The sequence below is a fragment of the Diadema setosum genome, chromosome 12 (assembly GCF_964275005.1).
Source record: "Diadema setosum chromosome 12, eeDiaSeto1, whole genome shotgun sequence".
NCBI lineage: Eukaryota > Metazoa > Echinodermata > Echinoidea > Diadematoida > Diadematidae > Diadema > Diadema setosum.
The window spans coordinates 31,959,347-31,984,854 of record NC_092696.1 but is presented as its reverse complement, the minus strand read 5'-3'; the positions used below and the strand labels follow the sequence as shown (position 1 = coordinate 31,984,854).

The 25,508-nt window shown below is 38.1% G+C and overlaps 1 protein-coding gene across 1 annotated transcript in view; it reads left to right on the top strand.

Annotated features, from left to right (window-relative positions):
* LOC140236031 (liprin-alpha-2-like) overlaps positions 1-25,508 on the top strand; it is a 207,250-nt gene that overhangs the window by 158,691 nt on the left and 23,051 nt on the right. The window contains exons 12-18 of the mRNA XM_072316006.1: positions 252-384; positions 4,606-4,829; positions 5,513-5,936; positions 8,021-8,083; positions 11,527-11,568; positions 14,994-15,133; positions 15,878-16,053. Coding sequence (XP_072172107.1) covers positions 252-384; positions 4,606-4,829; positions 5,513-5,936; positions 8,021-8,083; positions 11,527-11,568; positions 14,994-15,133; positions 15,878-16,053 — 1,202 coding nt within the window. The remainder of the gene's footprint in view (positions 1-251; positions 385-4,605; positions 4,830-5,512; positions 5,937-8,020; positions 8,084-11,526; positions 11,569-14,993; positions 15,134-15,877; positions 16,054-25,508) is intronic.

The following is a 25,508-nucleotide window of genomic DNA, read 5'->3' as shown; positions in this document are numbered from 1 at the left end:
AATGGTTTGCTCTAAAGTCTGAAAGATGTGTGATTGACTTTTTATTCTTCTTTTTTATGTTTAGATATGTGTATTTCTTAGTGAAATAGTGCTTCAAGAAACAGAAAATACTTGGTTCTTCTTTGGAATCTTTCTGATTTTAATCAGTGAATGTTAGACGCCCTGATTTTACAGTAGATCACCTTTCTAATTTTTGTTGGAATGAGTTGTTTAAATGGACTTTTTTTTTCCTCCTTTCTTTCATGGACTAGTGGAAGCACGACCTCCCAGGCTGTTCCAGACGTCGTCATGGCAAACGCAGGGAAGTCGGGCCTTCCGGACGAAAGCGTCGTCCGGAGAACACAGAAGGGTCGAGTGGAGGCGTTGAAAGGAAACGAGCGAAAGGTATTCTTGCTGACCCTGGCTACAGCGTCGCCATTTTTCTGTTTTTTGAAATCACTCTGCCGTGGCATATATCGGCCCTTTGCACTTACCCTTCCAATATGTTTGCAGTGTTAGGACCAAACTTCAATATATACCATGAAATATATCTCCCTAAAAAAGGACAATGCTTCTCTGTAGCATATGATGCAATCTTATTAGCTTGGCAGCCATTCTTACTTTACATAATGTATTGTCCAGTGGTGTACTGTAAGACCATCCCATCCTTAGGTTTTATCCATAGTACATGTATAAGACCATCCCTTCCATTTACAATGTACATGATGGTGTTGTCCCATTGTATAGGACTATCCCTCCCCATACCACCAGGGATTGTCCTGTAGTGTAGGTCCACCCCTCCCTACACCATAAGGTATTGTTTCGTAGTATAGGACAATCCCTCCCAATTACATGAGTGAATGTCCCATTGTATAGGACCCTCCCTTGTGACACCATAAGGTACTGTCCCCTAGTATAGGGCCAACTCTTCCTATAGATACAACAAGGTATTGTCCCTTTATAGCATTGTTACTATGCTGTCATATGGCATGGGGTATCATTCCAGTTGTGTTCGACCCTTGCTACCTTGTGCCACAAGGTATTTCATTATTATTTTTCTCTTTTTGTCCCTTGTGTAAATATCCCTGAAATACATGTATGTTCCATACTGGTAATCACTGTGAGCATCACTGATCCCACATGAGCACCATTGGGTGGGACTGTTTACCACCTGTTGCCAAAAAGTTGTTCACATGTTCAAAGCAAGTCTCAGACAAACGTAGGCTTGATGCGCCCGGAATGACAAATCATATGTCGAACAAATATGCTGAAATATATCTAAATCTCTCACTGCATTCGTTGAATATTAGTTTCTTCATAAGAGGCATTCCTTGTGGTGCTTTCACAGCTTTTAAAAGAAAAAAAAAAGGAGAAGACCTTATGTCTTCACAGGATTGCTGCTAATTCTTCTGTTTAAGATCACATTTGGTTGTGGAATACCCAGTTTTACTTCAGTTCTGCGCAATACCACAACACAGTATCTGCTTGTTCTTAATATGTCTGCACCAATGTAATAGTTTCAAGATATGCATTGCAGAGTATACTTAATCATTATTCTTTTGTTGGTCACAAAAATTTCACAAAAACAGTCTGACAAGGTCATTTATCATTTGAAGTGAAAAGGTCACACCTTAACATTGTGTGTCTCATAATCCTATTCATCACAATATTCATCGAAACCTCTCCTCCATTTCGGCAACCTAATTATCCCGGAGTCTTTTGGAAATGTCATCTCCAATCTTCCCTACATAATGTAATCGCAGCATTGGATGTAAAGAAATGTCATACATTTTCCCGTATTCATACCTCATCACTCTTGCCCACGCAGTATCAGTGTGATTTTGTCCGACCCTTTTTAGAAATGTTGTTATCCATTGTCGTTACATAATAATGTGATCACAAAATCAGGAGAGAAGTCTCATGCATCTTTCTTCATCTAAACCCCATCGATCTCTCCCCTCACAAGTTATCAGTGCGATTTTGTCTCAGCCATCTAGAAGTGTTCTTATCCGTTGTTACAACATTACGTTGTGTGATCATGAGATCAGAATTTCCATCCATTTTCATGCATCTAAATGTAGGCCTTCATTGAGAGTTCATTTGTAGAAACCATGGACATAAAGACAGTGTTGTGCATTGTGTAGCTCAAGAGATGTTTCAATCGGATATTCATTGGCCATAAGTATTTGCACATCTTTAGTGGATATTCCACCATTCATGCAACATAATGTGTGACCTTTCATCACCAAACCAACAATAAGTTGCCAAAAAATTTTGATTTACGATGCTTCGCCATACTTACCCATCTTACAGTTTTATAATTGCCATTCATTACCCACGGACGGGTTATTTTGCCACAACACGCATTTCCCATAGACACTTGCCGGAGTATCATCTTCAACAGGTTAAAGCTCAGTTTGTACCGGAGCATCAGTAGTACTACTGACTGTTTGAAAAACTTTTAGTAATTCCATGCACACTGCCATGCACCTCAAAGCTGGAAAATGAGAAACAGCCAAGAGTATTAAAAACAAACAAACATACAAAGTATAAAAGCTGATGGAAATGTGAGAAGCACTTCTTATTCCTAGTCTTCGGCTCCCAGCCTTTTTAAGCAAATAGAGTCAAAGCCCAAACCTACAGCTTTACAAGAAACGTGACGGGTGAATGAACCCCAAGCAACATTTTGTGGGCTTTGCGATGAATGGTCACATATTGATTATTGCACACACAAAAAAATCAGTTCATTCTTGCTTACACCCGAATTTGGTTCTCTCTCTCCCATTGTTTTTTTTGTTTTTGTTTTTAAAAATTCTCTCCACCTTGTTTATGTGACCCTTGACCTTTTCTCCCCACTCTATGTAATATTGTATTGATCCACTGTAATGTTCATCATGCTACTTCATGAATACATGTTTGTTCTTGTCAACTGATGGAATTATTTACTTTAATGACATTACTAACCGTTCTCAATCACGTTGTTGACGTAATCATGAATTTCTCTCGTGTATCACATTGGTATTGAAATCGTGTAATGCATTTTTTTTTTCTTGCTTATTCAATGTTCATTTGATTTTTATATGATTTGAAAACAAAATAACAATCAAAAAATTGTTGGTAAAAAATGATGTGTCTGATTTTGGCATTCTATTTTGTGAAAATGATGCAATTTTGCAATGTGACTTCCCCCCCCTCCCCACACCCCCGGCCTCTGTTTCCCATCTGTTCCCACTAAATGTTACTTCTTAATTTTCTCATGCTTTCTCGATATTAATTAATGCCTTGCCACCCACGTCATCCCTTCGTTTTCATCTTCCATCGCCCTACGTCAACCCCTTACTTTCTTGCCATCTTACTTTTTATTGGTCGTGTACACGTATCTTGCTTCCCATTCATCTCTGTCAATAACATATGACAACGTGTTGCCATTTATACTTTTCTGGCGTCACTTTTTATCACATACTTGTTGCTCAACATTTAAATGTTTGTTTGTTTTTTTATTTTCTGTGCATGCATATTTGTGTCTACTAAAACTTCTGACATCCATCCTTCTCAATATTCTTCAATCTATTTTTATCACCCGTGCTCCTCTTTTATTTTGTCTTCATCCCTCGGACCATTGTGAAATTTATACTCTGATTACAAACTGTTTACGCTGTCCATAATGACACTCTGTTGTTCATGTTTGTCTGCTTTTTCACATTTCTGGCATGTTCATTGATATTGTCACACCCTATTCTCTGGAAAATAATCTCTTTTTCTGAAATGTCTCATTTCATCATTGGTATTGTAAATATGAAATCATCATCTTTGTTGTTACTATTAAATATCATATCATGTCTTGACTTTCATCACCTTTTTCATTAAACGTTTTTCATTGCAACTATCGCTTTTGTGAATAACACGGTCATCACTGTCGACATCGCTAACCTCGTCTCACTGTCTGACGTCTGATGAAATGTACTGATGTTCCATCTCTCTTACATATGTGCATCTCGCATACATTGTCTCCTCTGCCACCACTCTTTCTCACCAATACCATCTTTAAAATCTTCATCATCATCATTATCATTATTATAATCATCATCATCGTCATCATCATCATATTTGTAATTAATATTATGACCACCATTGCTGTTTTAATCACTGTCATCATCGTGGTCATCATCATCAAAATTATCTTCATGGTCATCATCTTTGTGATGTCACCTTTATCATCATTTTCATCGTCATCATTATTCTTCCTGTGTTTGCCATATTACACCATGTACGTGTGCCTTCACTGCCAACATTTCTCATCATCATCCTCATCATCATCACCACTATCACTGTCATCGTCACCACCGTGATCATCATTACTATCACCGTCATCATCATCTCCATCACTATCCCCATCATCACCATCACCATCACTATCACCATCATCACCGACACCATCATCATCATCATCATCATCACCATCGTCATCATCATCATCCTTATCCATGCCATCCACCTTTATCATCGATATCTCTACCATCCTCGCGTCTTCTCCGTGAAATGTCCCCCCCCCCCTTTGTCCCCCACTCTGTCTGTCCCGTTGCATCTTTATATCTTTTTTCGCCCTTCGCCCCTCTTCCACCTCAGCAGGTCCACACCCTGAATGAGCAGGAGTGGGAGAAAGCAGAACAAGCCAGCGTCCTCGCCAACATTGCCCAGGCCTTCGAGAGCGAGACGTCCTCGCCCGCCGGCGACGACAGCACCGACATCTTCTCGGCGGTGGACATGCTGTCCCCTCAGGGCCAGACGGACGCCCAGACGCTGGCCGCGATGCTCCAGGAGCAGCTGGATGCCATCAACAATGAGATCAAGTGAGTCTCTGACCGCTGTTCTTCTTTCAAGAGAGAGTAGGGGGATGGGGGAGGTCTAAAGTTTTATTTTTGGTTGCTCCGAAATGTTAACAATGTTTTGTGGTGAGTTTTTTGCCAACATTCCAGTAAATTGTCCGACAGGCAAGTTTCATAAGTGCCTCGTCAGTTCCTGCTTACAACGGATGCTGATACCAGCAATACAAGATGAGTGGTCCAGTTGCAGAGATGTGAGAGATGATTGTCGTATCTACCAGTTATGAATGTGTAGATCCATCATTTTGAAGTATTCCACTGTAGATTTTGGGGATGAATGGGGGTTTTATAAGGATCTACTCATTTTACACTTTCATCAGTATAATTTGAACTTTCTCAAGGGGGGGGGGGGGGTTAAGTCTTGCTCTTTGGAAATTGCAATAAAGATCAATTTATACAAATTAAAGCAACATATGGGTAGGATCCTTTCCGAAACCGCGCAAATTCAATGCAGAGTCTATGTGATTGATTACTAATTAACAAGAGTATAGATCGCAATTTTAGTGCAAACCTGCAGAAATGAAAATTATGAATTTTTTTTTTTTTTTTGCTATGGCAATGTGATGAGATTGGGGATGAGTCAGTAGGTTATGCATACCCTCTTCGATCTGGGATAATTGATGTGTGGGCGGTTTTCCTTGCGTACTTAGGTTGATACAGGAGGAGAAATTCAGTACGGAACAACGAGCGGAGGAGCTGGAACACAGGGTAGGGAGCGTGGACAACATTGACATGTATGGCACGTCGCCCAGCCACCGCTACTGGAACCCCGAGCCGCGGTCGTTGACGCGATCCCTGCCTGGGAGCATGCTGATGATGACTTCTTCCACCCCGGACACGCCCCAGCAGGGCGGGCGGGGCAGCGGCGACCAGCGGGATCGGGCGTCGCCCCCGCAGAGCGCCGACTCCACCCCGGTTACGGTGCGGCGGATACACCAAGCAGAGCCCGCCTCCCCGCTCACCAGCCACCATAAGCACAGCGCCAGCCAGCCGCACATATCGTCGCTAGGGGGCGCCGTTTACGGTGTCCGGGAGCGAGGCTACGACAGCGATGTCGATGATGTCGCATCGAGGGTAAGAAACCTAAAACTGCTCTCACCTTTAATTTATTCTTTTTCAGCATTAGCGAATTCAATGTTCTTTTTCAGCAATTAATCTATATCAATTTAAGCTTGTAAAGCAAAATGAAGCTTGATTTTACTGCGCATAATTCATTGTGTTTTGTTTCTTTTATTTTGATACTTGTTGCTTTACTATTTCTATGTTTGAATGTCATAATTGACAGTACAAATTTGCATTGTTGGCTAAACTAGTTTCTAGAACTTGTCCTGACTTTATATCAGTTTTGAAAACAGCAGCATTTTGCCAATCTTTGACTGCTTGTGTCAAAAACGAAGAGTGAATATGAAAAATGGAATGCAGATCTCAATTTCACTTTTACGCTGAGTTGATTTTTCATAAAGTTTAGAAATATCAAATGTTTCTTTTCCTCTATAATCATCATCAGTTAGTCTTGTTTGTAATTTGCCCAATAGAGACAGAACACTGAATGTAAAATGTGTGCAGACTGACTTTATCACTTCAAATTCTTTATTTTAGATACAGCAGCATTTTATAGTTGACATACTGGAGCCCTGTGATGTAATATTTCACAATTTCATTCCTACAATTAAAGTTATCCCGCCTCAAATGGCGGAAAATTTGTTTACATTATTACAGGGGCATTGTTCTTCAGCATTATGACAGCATTGTCAAGAAAAAAGAAAAGAACAAAAACTAATTTAGTGCCATGTACTGATATTAAGTATTTGATAGAGGCTTTTTGGCAAATACAGTGAAGCTAATGAGACTTTTATTTTCATATGGCTAATTTCCTAATTGGCATACAGTTGAACCTCTCTTATCCGGCCTCCCTTTATCCGGATCTCTCTATTATACGGATGCAATCTCGTCGTGATTTTTTTAAAAATAATTACGAGAGGAAAGGGGGATTCCCAACTCCTTGAGAACTCCTACACAAACACACATGACTTACATATTACTTCCAACATGATTTACATACATTACATCAAATTTCCTTCCAAATTCCTTACCTTCAGACATTTTAACATCCCCAAACATCCCCAAATGTAACAATGAAAAGGTTGCAGTATACACATTACTACATGTGGTACTACAATGGGCTTCATCAGTACATGTGTATGTATGTACATGTATAAAGCATCGAGTCTCCCGTATCCGGCCAAATCCCATATCCGGATGAGCCCGGTCCAGACTTGTCCAGATACGAGAGGTTCAACTGTACTAATACGCTTAATTATTCTGTTTTGGTTCATTAATCATTATCCGGAAGGCTGTAGGGTTAGATTGCACATGAGTTATGAGCACAGTCCTTTGACATCTTGTATAATTCCTTGTTATTTAAAAGGTTGTGCATATTTCTTACATATTTGGGGCTATGATGGTAGAATTTTCTGCTCTGCTTTTAGAAGAAAGCTGCCCTTAATGTATGAATTGTCAAACCTAAAAGCAAGCTTGTGCGCTGCCACCCTTGCAATAATGCGAGAATGTCTAGATTAATTTGATGCGGGGTACATGTAGGTGATTGACTGATTAATATGGAATGAGTACATGCATTGTACCTGCTTTTGCAGTTTTGCCACTGAAGATGTATGATGTGCTTTTGAAAATTTTAATGAGCTTTCTGATCTTGATATTATCGCCATCTGTGTTTGACGAAGAAAATATTATATACCTGCTGCGTGTGAAAGCCTATTTTAGTGCAGCTGTAAATGCAATATTTAAGTAACGCACAAGCTCTGTGATGAATAAGATGAAATTCGGTCTTCTATGTTTTTATTGCATTTTTTTTTTTAAGCGGTGCTGAGATATGTGCTTTTCTTTGTTATTTTGTTATTTGTGCTTTATTCGTAAGAGGAAAAAAAATCTCTCAACCTGTTGTTGTAAAGTAGGCTGCAGTTGCAGTGCAGTGCACATTTTTTTTTCTTGATTGTTGCTTTTTGTAAAGAATTTCTGTCAATAGCAAACTCTTCTTCTCTTTTACTTGTTGTTTTTCCCCCCTACCTTTCCTCAAACATTGAAAAAAAAAAATGTTTGGCCCCATTCCTTTCTTTTCCTGCCCCTCTTTTGTCGCACAGCCTAAGTATGTCCACAACCGCTCTATGTCTCTCTCTGAATCGGAGCTGCAATATTGGCAGAAGGTTAGCGCCCTCGCCTGGTCGAAATTTGCACAGCAACGAAAAAAAAATAAAAAAATAGTGGCTGAACGTTTCATGTTGCATTGTGGTACCCCGCCTCCCCCATCACTATCTACTCACACACTATTGATTGTTGGTCGACACTTGAAGTGTATACACTGCCTGAAGTCATTTGAACAGTTTGTACAAATTTACGAACAGCCCTTGACTGTGTCCCTTGTTATGTCTGTGTATGTCGATGTACGATGTACATGTCGCTATGGGTTACTGTTTGTGAATGTAGTACTGTAGTGTTCCCTTTGCCTCTTCCAGGTTTAATCCTATATTTGCATGAATTCCTGTAACCTCACACATTAACCCGTTCACTACCAGACTTTTGATTCGCCTGAAACTTTCAGGAGGTTCCACTAGCTTCCTGTTGGTAGTCAGTTTACAGTGAGGGATTCATGTGGGCTTGCACCAATGAAAAGACATTACATACCTTTCGATACATTTAGACACAGAGTACATGGTGTATATACATTGGAGACGTGCAATGTTGCCTAGGCCCTATTTCACTAAAATGGGAGTTGCAATTTACGCGTATACGGTTCACTCCCGTTACAACGAACACGGTTATAATGAAATTCCAGTTACATCGAAATAAATATCGATATAATGAAAGAAACTGCCAGTCCCGAGGACTTCGTTCCAGTGGGGGTCCACTGCTTTGAGCGTAACAATGAACCCAATTTGGGACAGATTCAGATCAGATCTAGTTGGGAAGAATTCACCTAGACCGTCAAGATGTATTCTAGAACCTGGCAAGGTAGATGCAAGATGTTGTTCTCAAATGGCTTTAGTGAAACAGTTCCTAACTTCTGAGGACTGATTGATCTAGAAAATGTCCCGAAGATCAGTTGAACTGGATTGAGGATTGATTTTAGAGCTCATCAAAACAGGCCCCTGGACTAAACCCCGGACATTTTGCTTACCTGACTTTTTATCACTTCCCCTTTTTCCTTGCCAAATTTATTCAGTGTAGGACAATCCTCGCTTTTGTATGCACAAAATATCTTGTATCAAGATGTTTACAGTATATTCCACAACCTTCTTTCCACTCTCATTTGGGTTGTAAAAAATGTCAGTCTTGGACACACATCAGAACCATTAAAATCTTTTTACCAGCTGGGCATTGAACACTGGTTTCATCTTGCAAATGTCCATAATTCCATTCATGGGTATGTCAGTTATAGACACATAGCAGGATTACTTTGCTTTTATGCGACCTGGTACAACCACATTCTGGTACAAGTGGCTGAGATAAAAGTTGGGAAAATATTGTTTGAATAGGTGGTTTGGCTGAAATGTTCAAGATATGGTATTTCTTTTAAAGGGGATGGCTAGTAACTGATCAGTGGGAATCAGTGGGAATTCTGGGGGATGATTGTTCCAATTCTTGTGGGATTCATTTAAGAGTACATTATGTATCTATTGTTGTGTGAAAATTATTTGCTTCAGAATGGTCTCATATTCAAGTAATGTGCAGTTTAATGGTTCCAGGCTAGCATGCCTGTACAGTGACAGGGCATTAAACTGCACATTACTTGAATATGAGACCATTCTGAAGCAAATAATTTTCACACAACAATAGATATATAATGTACTCTTAAATGAATCCCACAAGAATTGGAACAATCATCCCCCAGCATTCCCACTGATTCCCACTGATCAGTTACTAGCCATCCCCTTTAAAGCTTTCACACAGATTTTCTCTAATTGTGATTCTCAGTAGCAGGCTTCATAGCCTCATCTGTGTTATGCTTTCTTTATGTTTTCTTTCTATAGTTCAGACAAATCATTGGAAGCATAGAGTGTGGAAAATGTAAAGATATCACAATGAGGAAATGTACATTTTACGTACCTAAAAAAAAAAAAAAAAAAAAAAAGCGTTTGTGTGCTGTGAGTACCAATTGGTACAGAAAAGCCCATGACCTCGTACACACTGTCCAAAGTCCCTGGCACACAGGGTTTATCAGCAGACCTGGGCCCCGTTTCATAAAACTTGTTATCAGTGGCAAGTTGTCATAGTTGTTATAAGCTACTGAAATCCTTGCATCTGATCGGCTGAGAGCAAATTTGTCATAGAAATGTGGCAGTTGTCACTGATGAAAAGTTGTCATATAATATAAGCTACTGAAATCCATGCATGTGATTGGCTATTAGAGAGCGAATTTGTCACAGAAATGTGGCAATTGTCACAGACATCAAGTTTTATGAAACAGGACCTCGATGGTTCAGGTGATGGGCCATATCAGTAGTACACTTGTATGAGAAAATGCATGAAGGGAGGCACAGCATTTTTTCTAGGGGGGGGGGGTATCTCCTTTCTCTCTTGTCTTGGCTGCGCATCATTTGTTTGTTTGTTTGTTTGTTTCCCCACTGGGTTAGATGGTCTTCTGTGTTTTGTCAAGTCAGTTCAACACTTATCTTGCCATTCCAAAAGTGAAATGCATTTTCCCAACCACAGTAAATGTTAACGTTATCATGCATCCCTATTTGCCAATATGATAATAAACATGCATTGATACAGTTGGCATTTTCCTTGTGATACGTTAGATAAGATTTTTTTTTTGTTGTTAATTCCATTTTGTGATCTCAGTTATGAGTGAGTTAACCTACAAAACATTATATATTTATTTGTATGATTGTGTGTACAGTAAATGTGCAGTGTATCGATATATTATGTGTAAGTACATAACCTGTTCGTACAGCGTGTATTCTAATCTACATGTATGCATGTTCAAGCATTTTGTTACTGTTAATCGTAAAAAGAAAAAAAAAAAAAAACCCTATATATAAAGTGAAAAGCAGTTGGGTAGTCATCCTCTCATATTGTAAATATTCCTTGAATGTGTAAGGATCGGTGTCAATTTCAACTCCCCTGGGCCGACAACATTGGGACTGACTGCATTTCTAAATGGTTCTCAACACTAGAACATATTTGATATGAGTGATTGTATACCCTTTGTGTGATCTGTTCTGTGTGTTCTATGTAATGTAAAGCTACAAAATGTATTGAGGTAGCTGTATAATCCATTTTTGTAAATACCCCTTTTCTTGGGGGGGGGGGGGGAGGAGGAGTGGTGGGTGTTGGATGTGATCACATGAAGGAGAGGGAGGGGGGTTGTAAGGACTTATTTAGTCAGGGTCATAGCTTTGTAGAGGCAAATTACTTTAATTCATAAAATTAGCCCATAGACTCTAACAGAAACATGATTAAATTTATTCCAGTGTGATTATTGAATTTGTGCATAATCCTTTAGGAATACAAGTTTGCTGTATTGTTTTTACTTAAAGTTGGTTCCTATGATTTTCTTATGTTATTTATTTAAAGAACAACTCCATTTCCCACATTATTATTTTTTTCATCTGAGCTTGGTGTCTTGTATTCTTTTGGCCTATAGAAAGAACCTGTTTGGCAACCAAGGTCAATGGACTTTGAGAAGGTGGATTATTTCTATTTTTAAATCACACATGAAACATTCATTCTTCCCTTGGAAATGTCTGTGAAACTTTCATGACAAGCAAACAAGCTCATCTTTTTCTTTTTCTTCCCCTTCCCCTTCAACATATTTTGTGCTACGCCCACACTGAATGCGTTTGCTATTTCATCATGCCCACAGCATGAGACAGTGCGTGGTTTGCTGGGCAATTCACTCTGGGGTTAAATCTTGTCATGATCTTGCAATCAAACTTCCACACCATACAACTGTATGTCGCCTCTTTGACAATCTTGAGATTATATCTCTAGTTTGCCAAACATTGAGTGCCCCATAGAATTTTGCAGATGGTACAAAGTAGCAACTGCAATGGCAAAGAAACGATTCATCACATGATTTCATGCTCTGATCAACATCACCTTACATCACTTTCAAATCAACGGCTTCATCAAATTATACTATTAGTGCAAAACAACATCTTTTGATTTTCTTTCCCCTGAGATTTGGAGGGATAAATCAACCAATAATCACATTATATTTGTCACCACCCACATAAATAGGGTGTGTTTTAGTGCTGTTACATGATTAAAATCCTGGATTAATTGTAGTGAGGTTGTGAGATATGTCTCCGAAACTTTCACAGGTTGTGCTGTTTTGATCAGTTGTAGAATGTTTTGGATGAACATAATCCTTGCTAGATTTCTAAATACTGTGGCTACACCTTGTTCGTAACTTTCTGCGATACAGGAGGTTGCATAATTTTTCTCTGAAATTCTTGTCTCCGTCCAGTTCCTGATAGGTCATGCATTACGTCGAATATACGATAGACCTGCAATACATTTGTGAACTCAACTGTGTGTGTGTGTGTGTGTGTGTGTGTGTTTGCTGTCACAGAGCTGTGAATGTTCTTGTAAAGTCTGTTTGTTTTTTTGTATGTTTGTTTGTTTTGTTTTTTTTACCACCATGTTGGAAATCTTGTCTACCATTGCTTGCTCTTATCGTTTGTTCCATTCTGTGCTATTGCTTCCAGTTGACTGTTTGTAAATCATACTTTATTTAAAGTCATTGTACCATGCAATATAATATACTCACTGATACAGTTGTAGCTTGCATTCATGGATCTACATTTTAAAGCTACCATAGCTTCCATTTGTATGCTCTGTTCTTTGTCAAAACAATATTCTACGCACACACACACTAATGTAATTGTCGTTCATGTTGATTGCAATGTTCAGTTTATTCACGTTTGGCTTCTCAACGTGTTTATAATGCAGATGGTTTTGTTCTGCAGACTCTGTAGCCCCACTCTTAGCATTTTACGTCATGTGATCATGACACCTATCTGTATTTCACTTACTACTGCTAAATGTGAAAAAGGGAGATAACCAGTGCAGCAGCAATGTTTGATACATATTCATGATTGTGGTACCTTCTCAACAAAGCAGTAGTGTGGTGTGCTGCCTTTAACAGTGATCGTGAAAATGGATGCAACGCTTGCTTAATATTCTCAAAAGTCTTTTTCTGAAAAATCTTTCTTTGAGCGTGAGTAAGGTGGAATGTACACTTTACTGTCTATCATTTTTCATGTTTGACATTTGACAAGAGTGCCTTCTGTTTTAATTAAAGCCATAGTATAGACCAAGGAAATTAGAAGCAAAGGATATTGCAATCTTTCCCTCTTCTTTCAAAAAGACCTGTGGCATTTACTGCAAGTAAATTACAGCTAAGAAACTTCCATATGGCCCAATATTGACAGTTAAACTTTGCAAGGTATGTTTTTTTGTTTGTTTTTTATATATTCTTTTTGCTTGAAAGTTGAGTATAGCAACTGATCAATCACATGTCTGTAATTTATCATTCTTTACAGAACTTGATGGCCCGTTTCTATTCGATCATTGTTTACCGATAAACCTGATGGTTCATTTTTGTCACGATAGAGATTTAGTGCGGAAATTAACTAAATGTATGTCCTTGACATTTACCCAAGATTTTCTTGTCAATTGCCAAGAACCTTTTTTTTTTTTCATTTTCTTTGACAGAAATGCAGAGTATAAAGCAGACGGTGTTTATACATTACAAATATGATTTGTCTTAATTTACCCATACAATGTGTTACACCTTGCCTTACATTTTTACATACAAGGTGTACATGTCAATTTATAATACCAGTGCAGTCTCAGCTTTATGTTGTAAAAGGCAGAGCTGAAGTTTTCTGTGAACCTTCTTTTATTTGAACCTTCTTTTCTCTCTTTTTAGAATTCTTTGAATTAGTCATGTCACAATATCTAAATGTCAGTGACAATTTAGCATGATAAGATTTTGGCACCATTTCTTTGATTATGGGGAAGATAATCGGGTAGTTTATTGGCCAAGTATTTGTTTCACTGTGTCTAACCTTTTAACGACAAGGGGATTTTATTATAACATACATTTCCTATAGACACCTGCCAAAGTATGCACAGGACTTGTCTTTAACGGGGTCAATTCATGTCCACAATGTGTCACAACATTTCACCCTGCATTGCAAGCAAGCTGTAAGATTCCATGTTTCAGTTACTAGTGCCTGTGCTGCCATCTGTTTCATCCAAGAGACATAAACAAAAGCCTCACATGAACATTATTACAAAGCTATAAATGTTCATCGATTTTTGCCTACCGTCTGCAAGGAATGTGCTAGACCTCCTGTTTCTGAACTAATTCACAGAAAGTGGATGAATTTTTGGTCATCTCTCTTTTCCAAGTAGGAGAGCAACAATTAGTATGTGATTGAAGTTGTCATCTCTCTGTTTACTAAAATAGTTGATATGAATACAGAAACTAGCAGTTTCATCTATTGGCCTTCTCCTTCCAAATTTAGTGTTCCTTTGGCTTCAAAATATCCTTCATACTTGTACATGTACATTTTTTTCTTCCTCTTTTTGTCTTCATTGTGTGACCTACGATTAAACTGCCACAGTATAGTCATATAGTGAAATGAGCTTTGGCATATTTCTTTTTGTAACTCCTCACTTTAAATGGTACAGGTGGCAATGTTTAATATTAAGAGTTTAACTCAGCATTTGATGCAAGATTTGTCACAACACAGCAGACTTCCCCTTCCCCGTAATATCATTCTGTCTTCATTTGAAGTGGAGTTTCATTCCAACTTACATTTGTACATCCCTGCAAACAAGATATACTGTATTTCCCATGTCCATCTTATATCCCCATATATGTACATATGTATTCCACTGTATTCATATTTGTAATGGAATACCAAGTGTGCATGTGTGGTGCCTGTGACTATGTTGGAGTCATTGAAATAACAGAATTAATAGCATGATTTCATCCCAAATATATACTCAATTCATGGACCAGTCAATAGTATAATATCTTTTTAGGCCTAAGCGTTACTCATTGTTTTTCGGCATGTCGTCTCGTTATGATTACAGCCCGTTGCCAAGGAGAAGGAGACGGCCGAAGTTCGACCAATCAGGTGCGAGCCCAGCCCGCCCATGTCGCCGCGGTCGCAGCACCTGGAAAAGATGGCCGCGGCGATCGCAGCCCAGGCCAGCCAGAATGAACAAAGAAGGTAGATAGGGAAAGCCATTCATGGCTATTTTATGCCTTGAAAATTGCATTCTCATTGCTGATGGTACACAAAGTTTCCTGTGAAACTTTGATTTATTTAAACTGGATAGTTGATTTATTTTAACTTTAACTTTAATTTACAGTTATCTTAATAGCATATGACACTATTCAAAAATGTTTCCCATTTGAATATCTGGGCTTCATGGTCCTACATGCTGCAAGAACTTTGTGACATTGTGTGAATATGAAGCTATGAAAAAAATGTACTAAGCATTAAAATGAAAATAGTGGTGAAGGTTATGATATAGATTAATGCATCAAAAAGTGATACACCAGACTGAATTTTCCCCTTAGATGATTATGTAGTATTGTTAGAATATACCACTCAATATTATAAGCATGATCAAGGTGTATGTTCACAGCTTTTTTGTGAGTGGTAGGATGAACCTCAAAACTTATTCTAATGCTGTAGTTGTTTGTTTGTTTGTTTGTTTGTTTCTTGTTGATGTTTTTTTTTTTGGGGGGGGGAGGGGAGGAGTTGTCATGCGAATGAACATCATCATATTATACATCTCAAGCAGCAAAGTTTGACAACTCCTCATTTTTCTTCCGTTCCCCGTTTCCTTTTTCTCCCCATATTCATTCCTCCTACCAATTCCCCTTTCTCTATTCTCACTACCCCCTCTTCCTCTTCCTCCCCCCACCCACCCCTCTCCCATCCCTATCCCTTCTTTCGTCTCCATAGGAACTCCATGGAGAGTAACAGTACGCCCAGCCCCCACAGCAGCGCCAACAGTTCTCAGGACTCCCTCAACAAGAGCCTGCAGAAGAAGCAAGCCTCCGGCATCAAGGGCTCGCTGGGCCGTATCTTTGGCAAGAAGGAGAAGCCCGGTAGGCGTGGCAGGGACAGCGTGGACAAAGGTGAGGACGGGGAAGGCGGAGAGGTGATTGGGGTGGGCGGGGGATATCGAGATGGTGTGGACACAGGGGTAAGAGTGACAAGGGGGGGGGTAGGAGATGGGGGGAGGGTAGGCATGGCAGGGACAACATGGACAAAGGCGAGGACGGTGGAAGGCGGGGCGGAGATCGGAGTGGGTGGGGAATATCTAAATGGTATGGACACAGGGAGGAGATTGAGAAGGGGCGGGGGGAGGGGTAGGTGATGAAAAGAGAAGGTGGATGGGGGTGATGTGAAACGTCATGGATATGTTGAGCCTGGAGGAGAGGGGTAGAGATGGAAGTAGAGATGGAGAAGGAAGTGTCAGTCAGATAAGGGGGCAAACATTGCAGCAAACATTGCAGAATAAGGTTGAAATTAAGATTGGAGCTGGATGGGGGGGGGGGGGGGTGTTAGCAGCATAGATAAAGATGAAACTGAAAGAGAAGCTGGAGAGAGAGAATTGGGTAGGGGCAAGCCCTTCCCCCCCCCCCAAAAAAAAAAAAAAAAAAAAAAAAAAACCAACCAACAAACAAACAAACAAACAAACCAAAAAACAACAACAACAACAACATCAACAACAACAACAATAACAACAATAACAGAAAATGAAACGGGACATTGATGAGATTGTATGGTGGGCAGTAGAGAAATGGGGGAATGGACAAGGAGTGCAAACAGTATAGACAAAGGGGAAATTGAAGGTGAGGATAAGGAGGAGATAGAGCAGGGAAGAGTGGTTGGGTTGGGGTTGGATTTGGATACTGTGGACAAAGATGAGACCAAGGGAGGGGGATGATGAGGGGACACTTATAGTATAAAGGATGAGGAAAAGGGTGGAGGTTAATTTTTAGGGAAATTATTTACAGAATAATTGGAAGAGGGCAAAATATTATTGCTCGATAAGTCAAAACTTACATGTATGCCACATTGCACCAGCATTTATTTATATTTTGTTAAAATATGCTTTGATATAACATGTAGGAAAGAATCTAATCTCTTGAACAGCAGTGAAATGAGGTTTGAAGTAAAACAATCATGGTAGAAGCAATTTTGGACCCTTCAAAACATTACTGATTTCCTTGCCAACCATCACCTGTGTGTCTTCAAAAAAGGACCCAAGACAGATATGGATCTCTCAACCGACTGGGATTCTGCTTTTGCGTCAACCTCTCCAACCGCCAGTGGTACCCATTTTTGTGTTTTCTGCCAGTTTGCTTTTATAATGCTCAAGCAGTCGAGTGTGAAATTTACATCGCCAAATTATAAACCAAGTTGGCATCTTTTTGCAGTGATGCCGAGCAAAAAACTAACATCAGTGTAACATAATGATAAAGTAGTTCCATAGTCTTTTTTTATGTCATGAAATGTCCGTTAACTATCTGTCAGTTTGGGATAGTGTTAGCGGTCAGCCCCTATTTGTCTGTGTTTTGCTACAAAAGCGATCAAGCTCGAAATAGCTTGGCAGGAAAATATTTCATGCAATTTAGTCTGAATCTTGCGAGCCTAGCTAACAGCAGCAAAACTATAGGCACATCTGCATTTCTCTTCCTTTCTTCTGAGCTGGTTTCCTGGTCCACTGGAGCTCATTGATGTTCTATGATAACCTTGACATAATTTTGGGAGGAAGTCATGAGGAATATTATTCATTAGTTAGCATTTTCTTGTAATGATAAAAGCAAGACATTTCTAGATAAATGACAGATAAATATTGTAGGTATGGTTTTGAAAATCGAAAATAGGTCTAAGGCCACAATTAAGTGTGGCATGTCATAGAAACGTCTTTAATATTCTTTAAATTTGCACTTTTGCAGTTTCTCTTTAAAGAAATATGAATGTTGGCTTCTCAATGAAGTACAGTGTATAGGCTTTTTTCCTTCATGCATAATGAGGTCCAGCATATTCCCAGAAGGCAAAATCATGAGCAACAAATTATATTTAGTGAAAAGAACATTTTGCAACTGGAGCCACTAATGTTTGGAATGCAGTTGCCACACTATAATAGACCTTTTATAGAAGTGTCATCAAGGGCATGGCATATACCTAAAATATAGACAGTGTCATATACCTGAGCAGTTTTGCAGATATATTTATTATGTATAAAATGATTACAAGAATGTCCTTGATTGTTTCAATTCCATGTTTTGAGAGAGTGTCTTTTAACAAGTTTTGTCTGCTAAAGGGATTATTGCACTAACCTTATATTGAGCTCTCACAAATGCTTTGAATTAACCCAATATGCTGCATTCACAGTACATTTTATATCAGTGTTTTGATGATGTCAAGCGCTTAATCCTGGCGTTTTCTCATGTATGACCCCATCTCATTTGGCAGTAATCTTTCAAATCCCTTGTAGTGCAGTTATTCTAACAACTTTTTTTTTTTTTTTTTCAAATTATGCGTAGGAGTTTTTTCTTGACATTGACTCTTGAGTATGTGACATTTTACATTTGATACCATCTTCACTTATGTTTGAAATTGAGAAAATGTATGTTTGCCAATACAGTATCTGTATCTACTGTATTCCTTGAGCTGGCAGGCAGTTACAAATTTTCATTGTATTCAAGTGTACATTTGCTGAAGTGAAGATATTGGAGCCAGAGCAATCTAAAACTAGCAGGGATGAAGGGAAATGCTACACTTTATCTGTGTTTGTCTTGGCTGTTACGGTTTATAGCTGCAGTGACCTTATATTGATACTGAAATTGATCGTACACCAAGCGTTGCACACAGGTGCTAGTGCCTCTAGTAATAATGCAGTCATCGCCAAAGCAATCACTTACTGTCTCGAGTACTCGCCTAACTAGCAAGTATTTTTAATTAAACCTGCTTCCATGCATTACGTGTAACTCTGTGATGGTGATCAGTCTGATGGACTGCAGTGTCTGAGGATGACGTGATCAAACATGTGATGTAGTTTTAATGGCTCTTCTTAGTGGAAAAATAAATGCAATAGATTATGCATACAATAGTTAGAAAATTCAGGTGAGTTGGAGTGCTACGAGTATCAAGGCAGACTTGCATCTCAATTAGGCATAAAGAGAATAACCTAGCACGGGGAAAATACATCAGTGTGCATTGATCATTACCTCTGTCATTAACTGATTGGTAGCTAGACTTGATAAATGTCACGTGTTGTCCCGTATACTTATTTTGAGGGGGGGGGGGGGTGAACTGAGGCCAAGAGATAAAAGAGGAGATATTAAAAGATCAGCAAATGAGGGTAGATCAGAGCTCAGTAGAGCTTTGAGTGCATTCAACTCTGCACAAGTCCCCTGGGTTGAGACTAGAGAATGACTTTTGACCGAGCAACATTTAATTGGCATTACCCTATTCACACCTCCTTTTCATATTGTGGGCTGAGAAGTTACATTGTTGCAAGCAGGATTCATCTTTTGGACATTGACAGGCAAAAAGTTGACATGACTTGGTTGATATTTGAGTCTATGCATTAGTACAGTTCTGTCTTCACTGATGTTTTGACCCTCTTTCGGTGGCATGCTTATTAATTACGTTAGAGTAAGAGATACTATTACCAGGAACATTTCATATTGTACGTTCATGTAGCTACATGACAAGTAGTTGGTACTTGTATTTATTACATTTGATCAAGTTGATATTTACCAATATTTATAGATTCTTTCTTCTTCTTTTTCCAATCTTCTAAAAACAAGTTCTTGCTGTTTACTACAAAACCCTGCACCTTGTAGATCAGAGATGAAATTCTAGGAAAACTGTTTTGTCCAATGAGAGTGAATCATGCCAGTGACTTTCAAAGGTGTTGTCGATCAGGAGAATTTTATTTAGAAAAAAAAAATAAAAAGGCTTTACAAGCATCCAGTTAAGTTGGCTATATTTACTATGCTCTGATGAGGCTTCATGAGTTCATGAGAATTTAAAGTGACCAAGAAAACAAGAAAAGAAAAATGCTTTAGGGTCTTTATTCCGCTGTCCAGTTGGTCTTTCACAGGTTTGGGGGGAGTCAGAATAAGGTTGAAGGATCATGTATAAAAGGCAATGAAGTAACATTCTGAAGTACTTACTTACACCTTGCACTATCACATTCCTGGTAGTTGTAGCTTAACAGCAAAATCACATTCTTGTGTGGTAGATATGCACGCACATACTTGATTCTTCTCATCTAAACTTATATGCATTTATTACCTGCAGCATACATGCTCATGTAGAATAGATCTCTGTGTATTGACTTTTATCAAATATGGGCAAATCTTATCCAGAGTCATGTTGCAAAAGAAGTTATAAATGTTCAATATCAGATCTATAAATCAAAAAAAAAAAAATGTTAACAAAAACAAACAAATGATGGCATATTCTTTCTATATTGGCATGTTCTGTTTGACGCATACACTTAATGTTTAATACTGACAAAAATGTTTTATGACAGTGTCACTGATGTTTAATTATTATCATTATTTGTAGGAAATGTGTGTAAGAAAGTGTAATTAGATTGAAATTAGATAAAATCATGCATAACTTCTTTTTAGCAACATGGCCAATGAAATGTTTAGAATTCTTCCCAAATATCACTCGCACCCTTATTTTATAAAATAGTATATCTGTCTCTTTTTACCACCCTACCGTCTCGGGCACTTTGCTTCTCTTACGTCTCCTATCAGCCTTACTTATATGGGAACTGTACCAAGGTACATGTGGCACCGTATTGTTCCGTGTGTTCTTTTGCATTCTTTAGCCTGTGTTTCACGACTGCATATCCATGGTAACAGGGTATACAAATAAACCAGATATAAGTTTTTCGAGTTTCAGATATATTATTAAAGATACATTATTTTTTTTCTCTTTTGTTTTCACATCCTTCTCAAGTATAAAGGTACTAGGAAATATACGGTAGGCTGCATTTACCAAAATCCAATTGAAATGGGGGGGGGGGGGGTTTGGGTGATGCATAGAGTATAGAATTATGCAAAAATAATTCTTCCTTTAGATAGAGGAAAAAGTTATATTTTTTATTTTTCATTTTTTGGAAAATGTATTTATCTGCTAGAAACAAGAGTGAACTTTTTTGTTAAAAAGGGATTTCTATTTACATAATAAGTATTTTTTTTTATTAATTTATCTATGTATTTTTTTTTTTTTTTTTTTTTTTTTTTTTTACTAATAGAACTACTTTCAATTTCATACTCATTAATTAAGGACCTGTGAATTTGCAATATCTCTATACTTTACGCACCTTAATTTCTGTTATCAAAAAAGTGATGTTCATATCTTTTTTGTCGGAAAATGAAATAAAAACATTGAATTGAATTGAATTGAATTCGGGGGGGAAAAAAGAAGAAGAGCAAATATTGAAAAAAAAAATGCTCTGAAATTTTCATTGTCACATAAAGTAGATGATACTTAGCTTATACATATGATACCCTATTTCATGGATATGCCTGAAATTGCTTGGTTTGCGGTTCAAAGTTTCCTGTGTGTTTTCTTTCCTGCGTGTTTTTCTTGAGTGTAGTGGACTAACAGCCATTCTTTTTCGTGGATGTACTTTAATATACACTGTAGTCCAGCTGATATTCTGATAACCTTTCATTCCATAAAAATCTGTCACTAACAAAAAGCTTCTACATCATTTACAGCAAAATGAATCCAGCATATTGGCAAACTAACCTCAAGATGATGTGTTGGCCCTTAGGAAGTGTCGCAAAATCTATGATAAGTGCATGGACTGAGCAAGCTATTTTTGTAGAAAGCCAAAAGCAGTACAGCAATCAATGAGTACAGAGAAAATAATAGCAACAACAACAACAACAAAATTTGTCAGGCTATCACAATTGTCCGAATAAATGGCATCAGTCATAGCCTAGATTTAGAAATTACAGTGTGCACAGTAGAAAGCTCCCATTGTTTAGTAAAGTTGAAGCAATCTTTGGTAGGCGGGTTTGCAGTTCGGATGATGTTGACTGCATGGTTTTTACTATTTTGTCATATTTTTTTTTTCCTTTTTTAATTTTGGTGTCCAGAGTGTGAGTGCTGTGAAACTTTTCTTTTCATAGATTTTGCACCTAGTCATACAACTGGGAGTTAAACAAAGCATTTACTTCATTTTTATTGTGTAATGTTAAAGGGATCGTATATTTTTCGTTGAGACCTAATTTCTGGTTTCTATTATTTTTTGTTGAGATAATGAGAAACCTCTTATGAAATATGAAAGAGCATGTAGTTCCATGAGGAATTCAATGTTTATTTGATGAAAATTGGTTTTGAAATGGCTGAGATATCAAACAAAGAGCGATTCTAATAAAGTGTGGGACCCACACTTTATTACAGTCGCTTTGTTTTACTTTGTTTTTGGATGTTTCAGTCATTCCAAACCCGATTTTCATCAAATAAACTTTGAATTCCTCTTAAAATGGTATGCTCTGTACTATATCATAAGTGTTTTCTTGGTATCTTGCAAAAAGTTAAAAGCCCAATTCTCATCTCCACCAATACTTTACCGTCCCTTTAAGGTTGAGTTGTCAATTATCAATGATCGCAAGTCTAATATTGAAAGGACAAAACATGTTATATGTAGAGTAGTTCAGTTGCGGTGATGAACCCATTGAAAGCAAGCAGTTAAAACCATAAGACTTCAACTCAGTTTGAAGCAATGCAGTTTTCAGGCAATGGGACAACCAGCAAACTGGGTTCTAGATCCAAAAACTGATACAAAGGAAATCATACAAAGGATTTTACACTCTAACAACCACAAGGAGGTACAGGTGTATCAAGTGATACACTCTATAATATGATTAGGTAAAATCTACTTGGACCCAACTTCTTTGATAAGAAATAACCTGTCAGCATACTTTGTGGTCGTAAAAAAAAAAATAGCAAAAGTCAGGTACTGTACAAATGTGTAGGAGTCACTGATGGCAAAGAATTTAACCGTAAAGTCAAAGAAAAGCAAAGAATTATGTTTGCTGGAATGGGTTAGCCTCCATTTTATTCTTGGTATTATGATTAGCAGTGGTAGTAGGAGTTGTAGCAGTCAATAGCAGTAGTAGCAGTTGCAGAAGTAGCTGTTCAAGTAATTATGGTATTATTATAGCTATTATAATCATCATCATCATCATCATTTACCTGTATGCAATTCCAAAGCTTTATCATTATTATTCTGAGGTACTACAGAGAATAATTTTCCTGGTATGCCATTACAATTTGCTTTTTTTTTTTTTTTTTTTTTTTTTTGTACCTCTGCTGCACAAACTATCCTTTGTGTAGCAGTTACCTTCTGTAGAAGTGTACAGGATGCCATTTGAAATATTACAGGTATTCTTCAGCTAAAATTATTTATCAAATTTGAGTTGGAATATAAATCATTTCCCATATCTAATACATGTAGGTTATTGTACTATTCTGTAAAAGTGGATATTTTCGCTTGACTGATGTTTTTGCGCTGGGCCGGGTAAGAAGAGTTCACATGTTTTTAATTCCGCGAAATCAAGACATCAACTACAGGAACATATGGCAAGCAAAAATATTTTGTGTGCTTTAATTTTCGCACTTAGCTAGTTTCTGGTTGCGCAAAATGCGCGAAAATTTCAACACCACAAATATTTCCACTTTTGCAGTGTTGCAGAGAAAAGTCAATGGGAGAAGGAAAAAAAAAGAAGAAATTTTAGCTTTTTGGAATATGCAGGAACCCTGGATTACATTAGATCTTATATCAAAATCGCTGGCAGCCTGTGTGTATTCAAAACCAACTTAACACTAACTAGGCCGGGCTATTTAGGTAGATCATAGAGCCGGGGGGGCCTCCCAGCCCCCCCCCCCCAGATCTCGGCCGTCGACCGCAAGATCGCAACGAAAATTGGCACACACATTGCCTATGATGTAATCTAAAGTACTATGAAGTTAGATTTAAAAAAATTATAATTTATGCTGAATTATGCTAATTTATGCATAATGATGCAATGAAATCAGACAATTTGGTATAAATCACTAAATAAAGCTCAAAATGGGCACATTCTTTTGCGTAAATATTCTTTTTAGTGTCCTAAGCAAATATAAGAGAAAAAAATTGAGTATTTTATTGTTTTTTGAATTTCTTTTGTATTTCCTTGTTTTTTCGATTTTATGTTTTTGATTGTTTGATGAAACTTGTCCATGACATTGTTCCGAACAAGAAAATATGTTATTAATTGATTTTAATCAGTAAAACCCCAAAATAATCATGCTTTTATGAAATTTGACTGTAAGCACAGTTTCCGTTGAAATTGTACACGAATTCATGTTTTTGAGCAATTTTTGGTCTGACATGCACATACATATTTATGCGAAACGTTGTAACCGCGCACCCGGGCATCGCAAATTTGGTGTCAAAAGATGCGGGAGACTCGACAAAAAAAAAGTCATGAAACGTTGTGGCGATAGCTTTTCGCGTTAGCGATACATTGCGCGAAATGTCGAGGGGGGGGCCTCGGAGGCCCCCCCCCCCCGGCCTAGTTAGGGTTAAGTGATACAAGGCTGTTATTGAGGAGGTTTATTAAGTAGTTTGATTCTTTCTGTCAATGGAGTTTGTTTGCATTCTTTTTTTATTCTTGTGTGCAATGGCATGCAGAAAGAAGTGATATTTTCTGTGAGTGATGCAAATCACTTTTCATTCCCATGTTGGTGATGGTTTCACTTTGTCGTATAATGCAGTTATGAGTCGAGTCAAATATAGAGCTCATTCTCACAACATTGCTCTTTTTCATGTATTTAAAACTGCATTAAAGATGTACCATGTTATTTTAAATCGCAAATTTTCATACAGCAAGCATCCCCTGTATGTAAGAATGAGGGAAGCTACGAATAACATTCTGTACCAGTAGATCTCAGCGAAGATGATAGTGGCGCCCCAATTGTCAACTAACAGACTAACGCTGCCAAGTTACGACTGCGTGGCTGCTGCCCCTTCCGCATTAAAGTGCTGCTATTCTCCCCAAATATTTGTATGCTTTTGGTATTTTTTTTTTTTTAAATATGATCAGTCTTAATTCTGTTACTAAAGTGACATCAATTCAATAACAATAAACGTGTACATCTTGGAATATGCTGTTGATTCTGTGCTTTCCTTCTACCTTGGCTCAGAGATTGTAGCCACCCCAACTCCAAATGCTGCACTACTGTTACAATAATATTGTTTAGCTTAACAGATATGTCGCCCTAGATTATGATTCCGTGAAAATAATTTCATAAAAGGTTGGCATGTACTGCTCTTGACATGTACCGTACCACAGCTTTGCAGGAATGTAATGTTTGCAGAAAAGCACCGTTGGGGTTTGGAGATTTTCAAGCAGACAAAAGTATAGCAGTAAGTTTCTTGATACGACAGCAGTGAAATCCCGAAAGCCTTGAAATGAAATTTCAAAGCGTACTATTCAGATACCGTGACAGTTTTAGGAGACATTTTGAGTACACCACCTGAGCTAGTTGCTGCAGT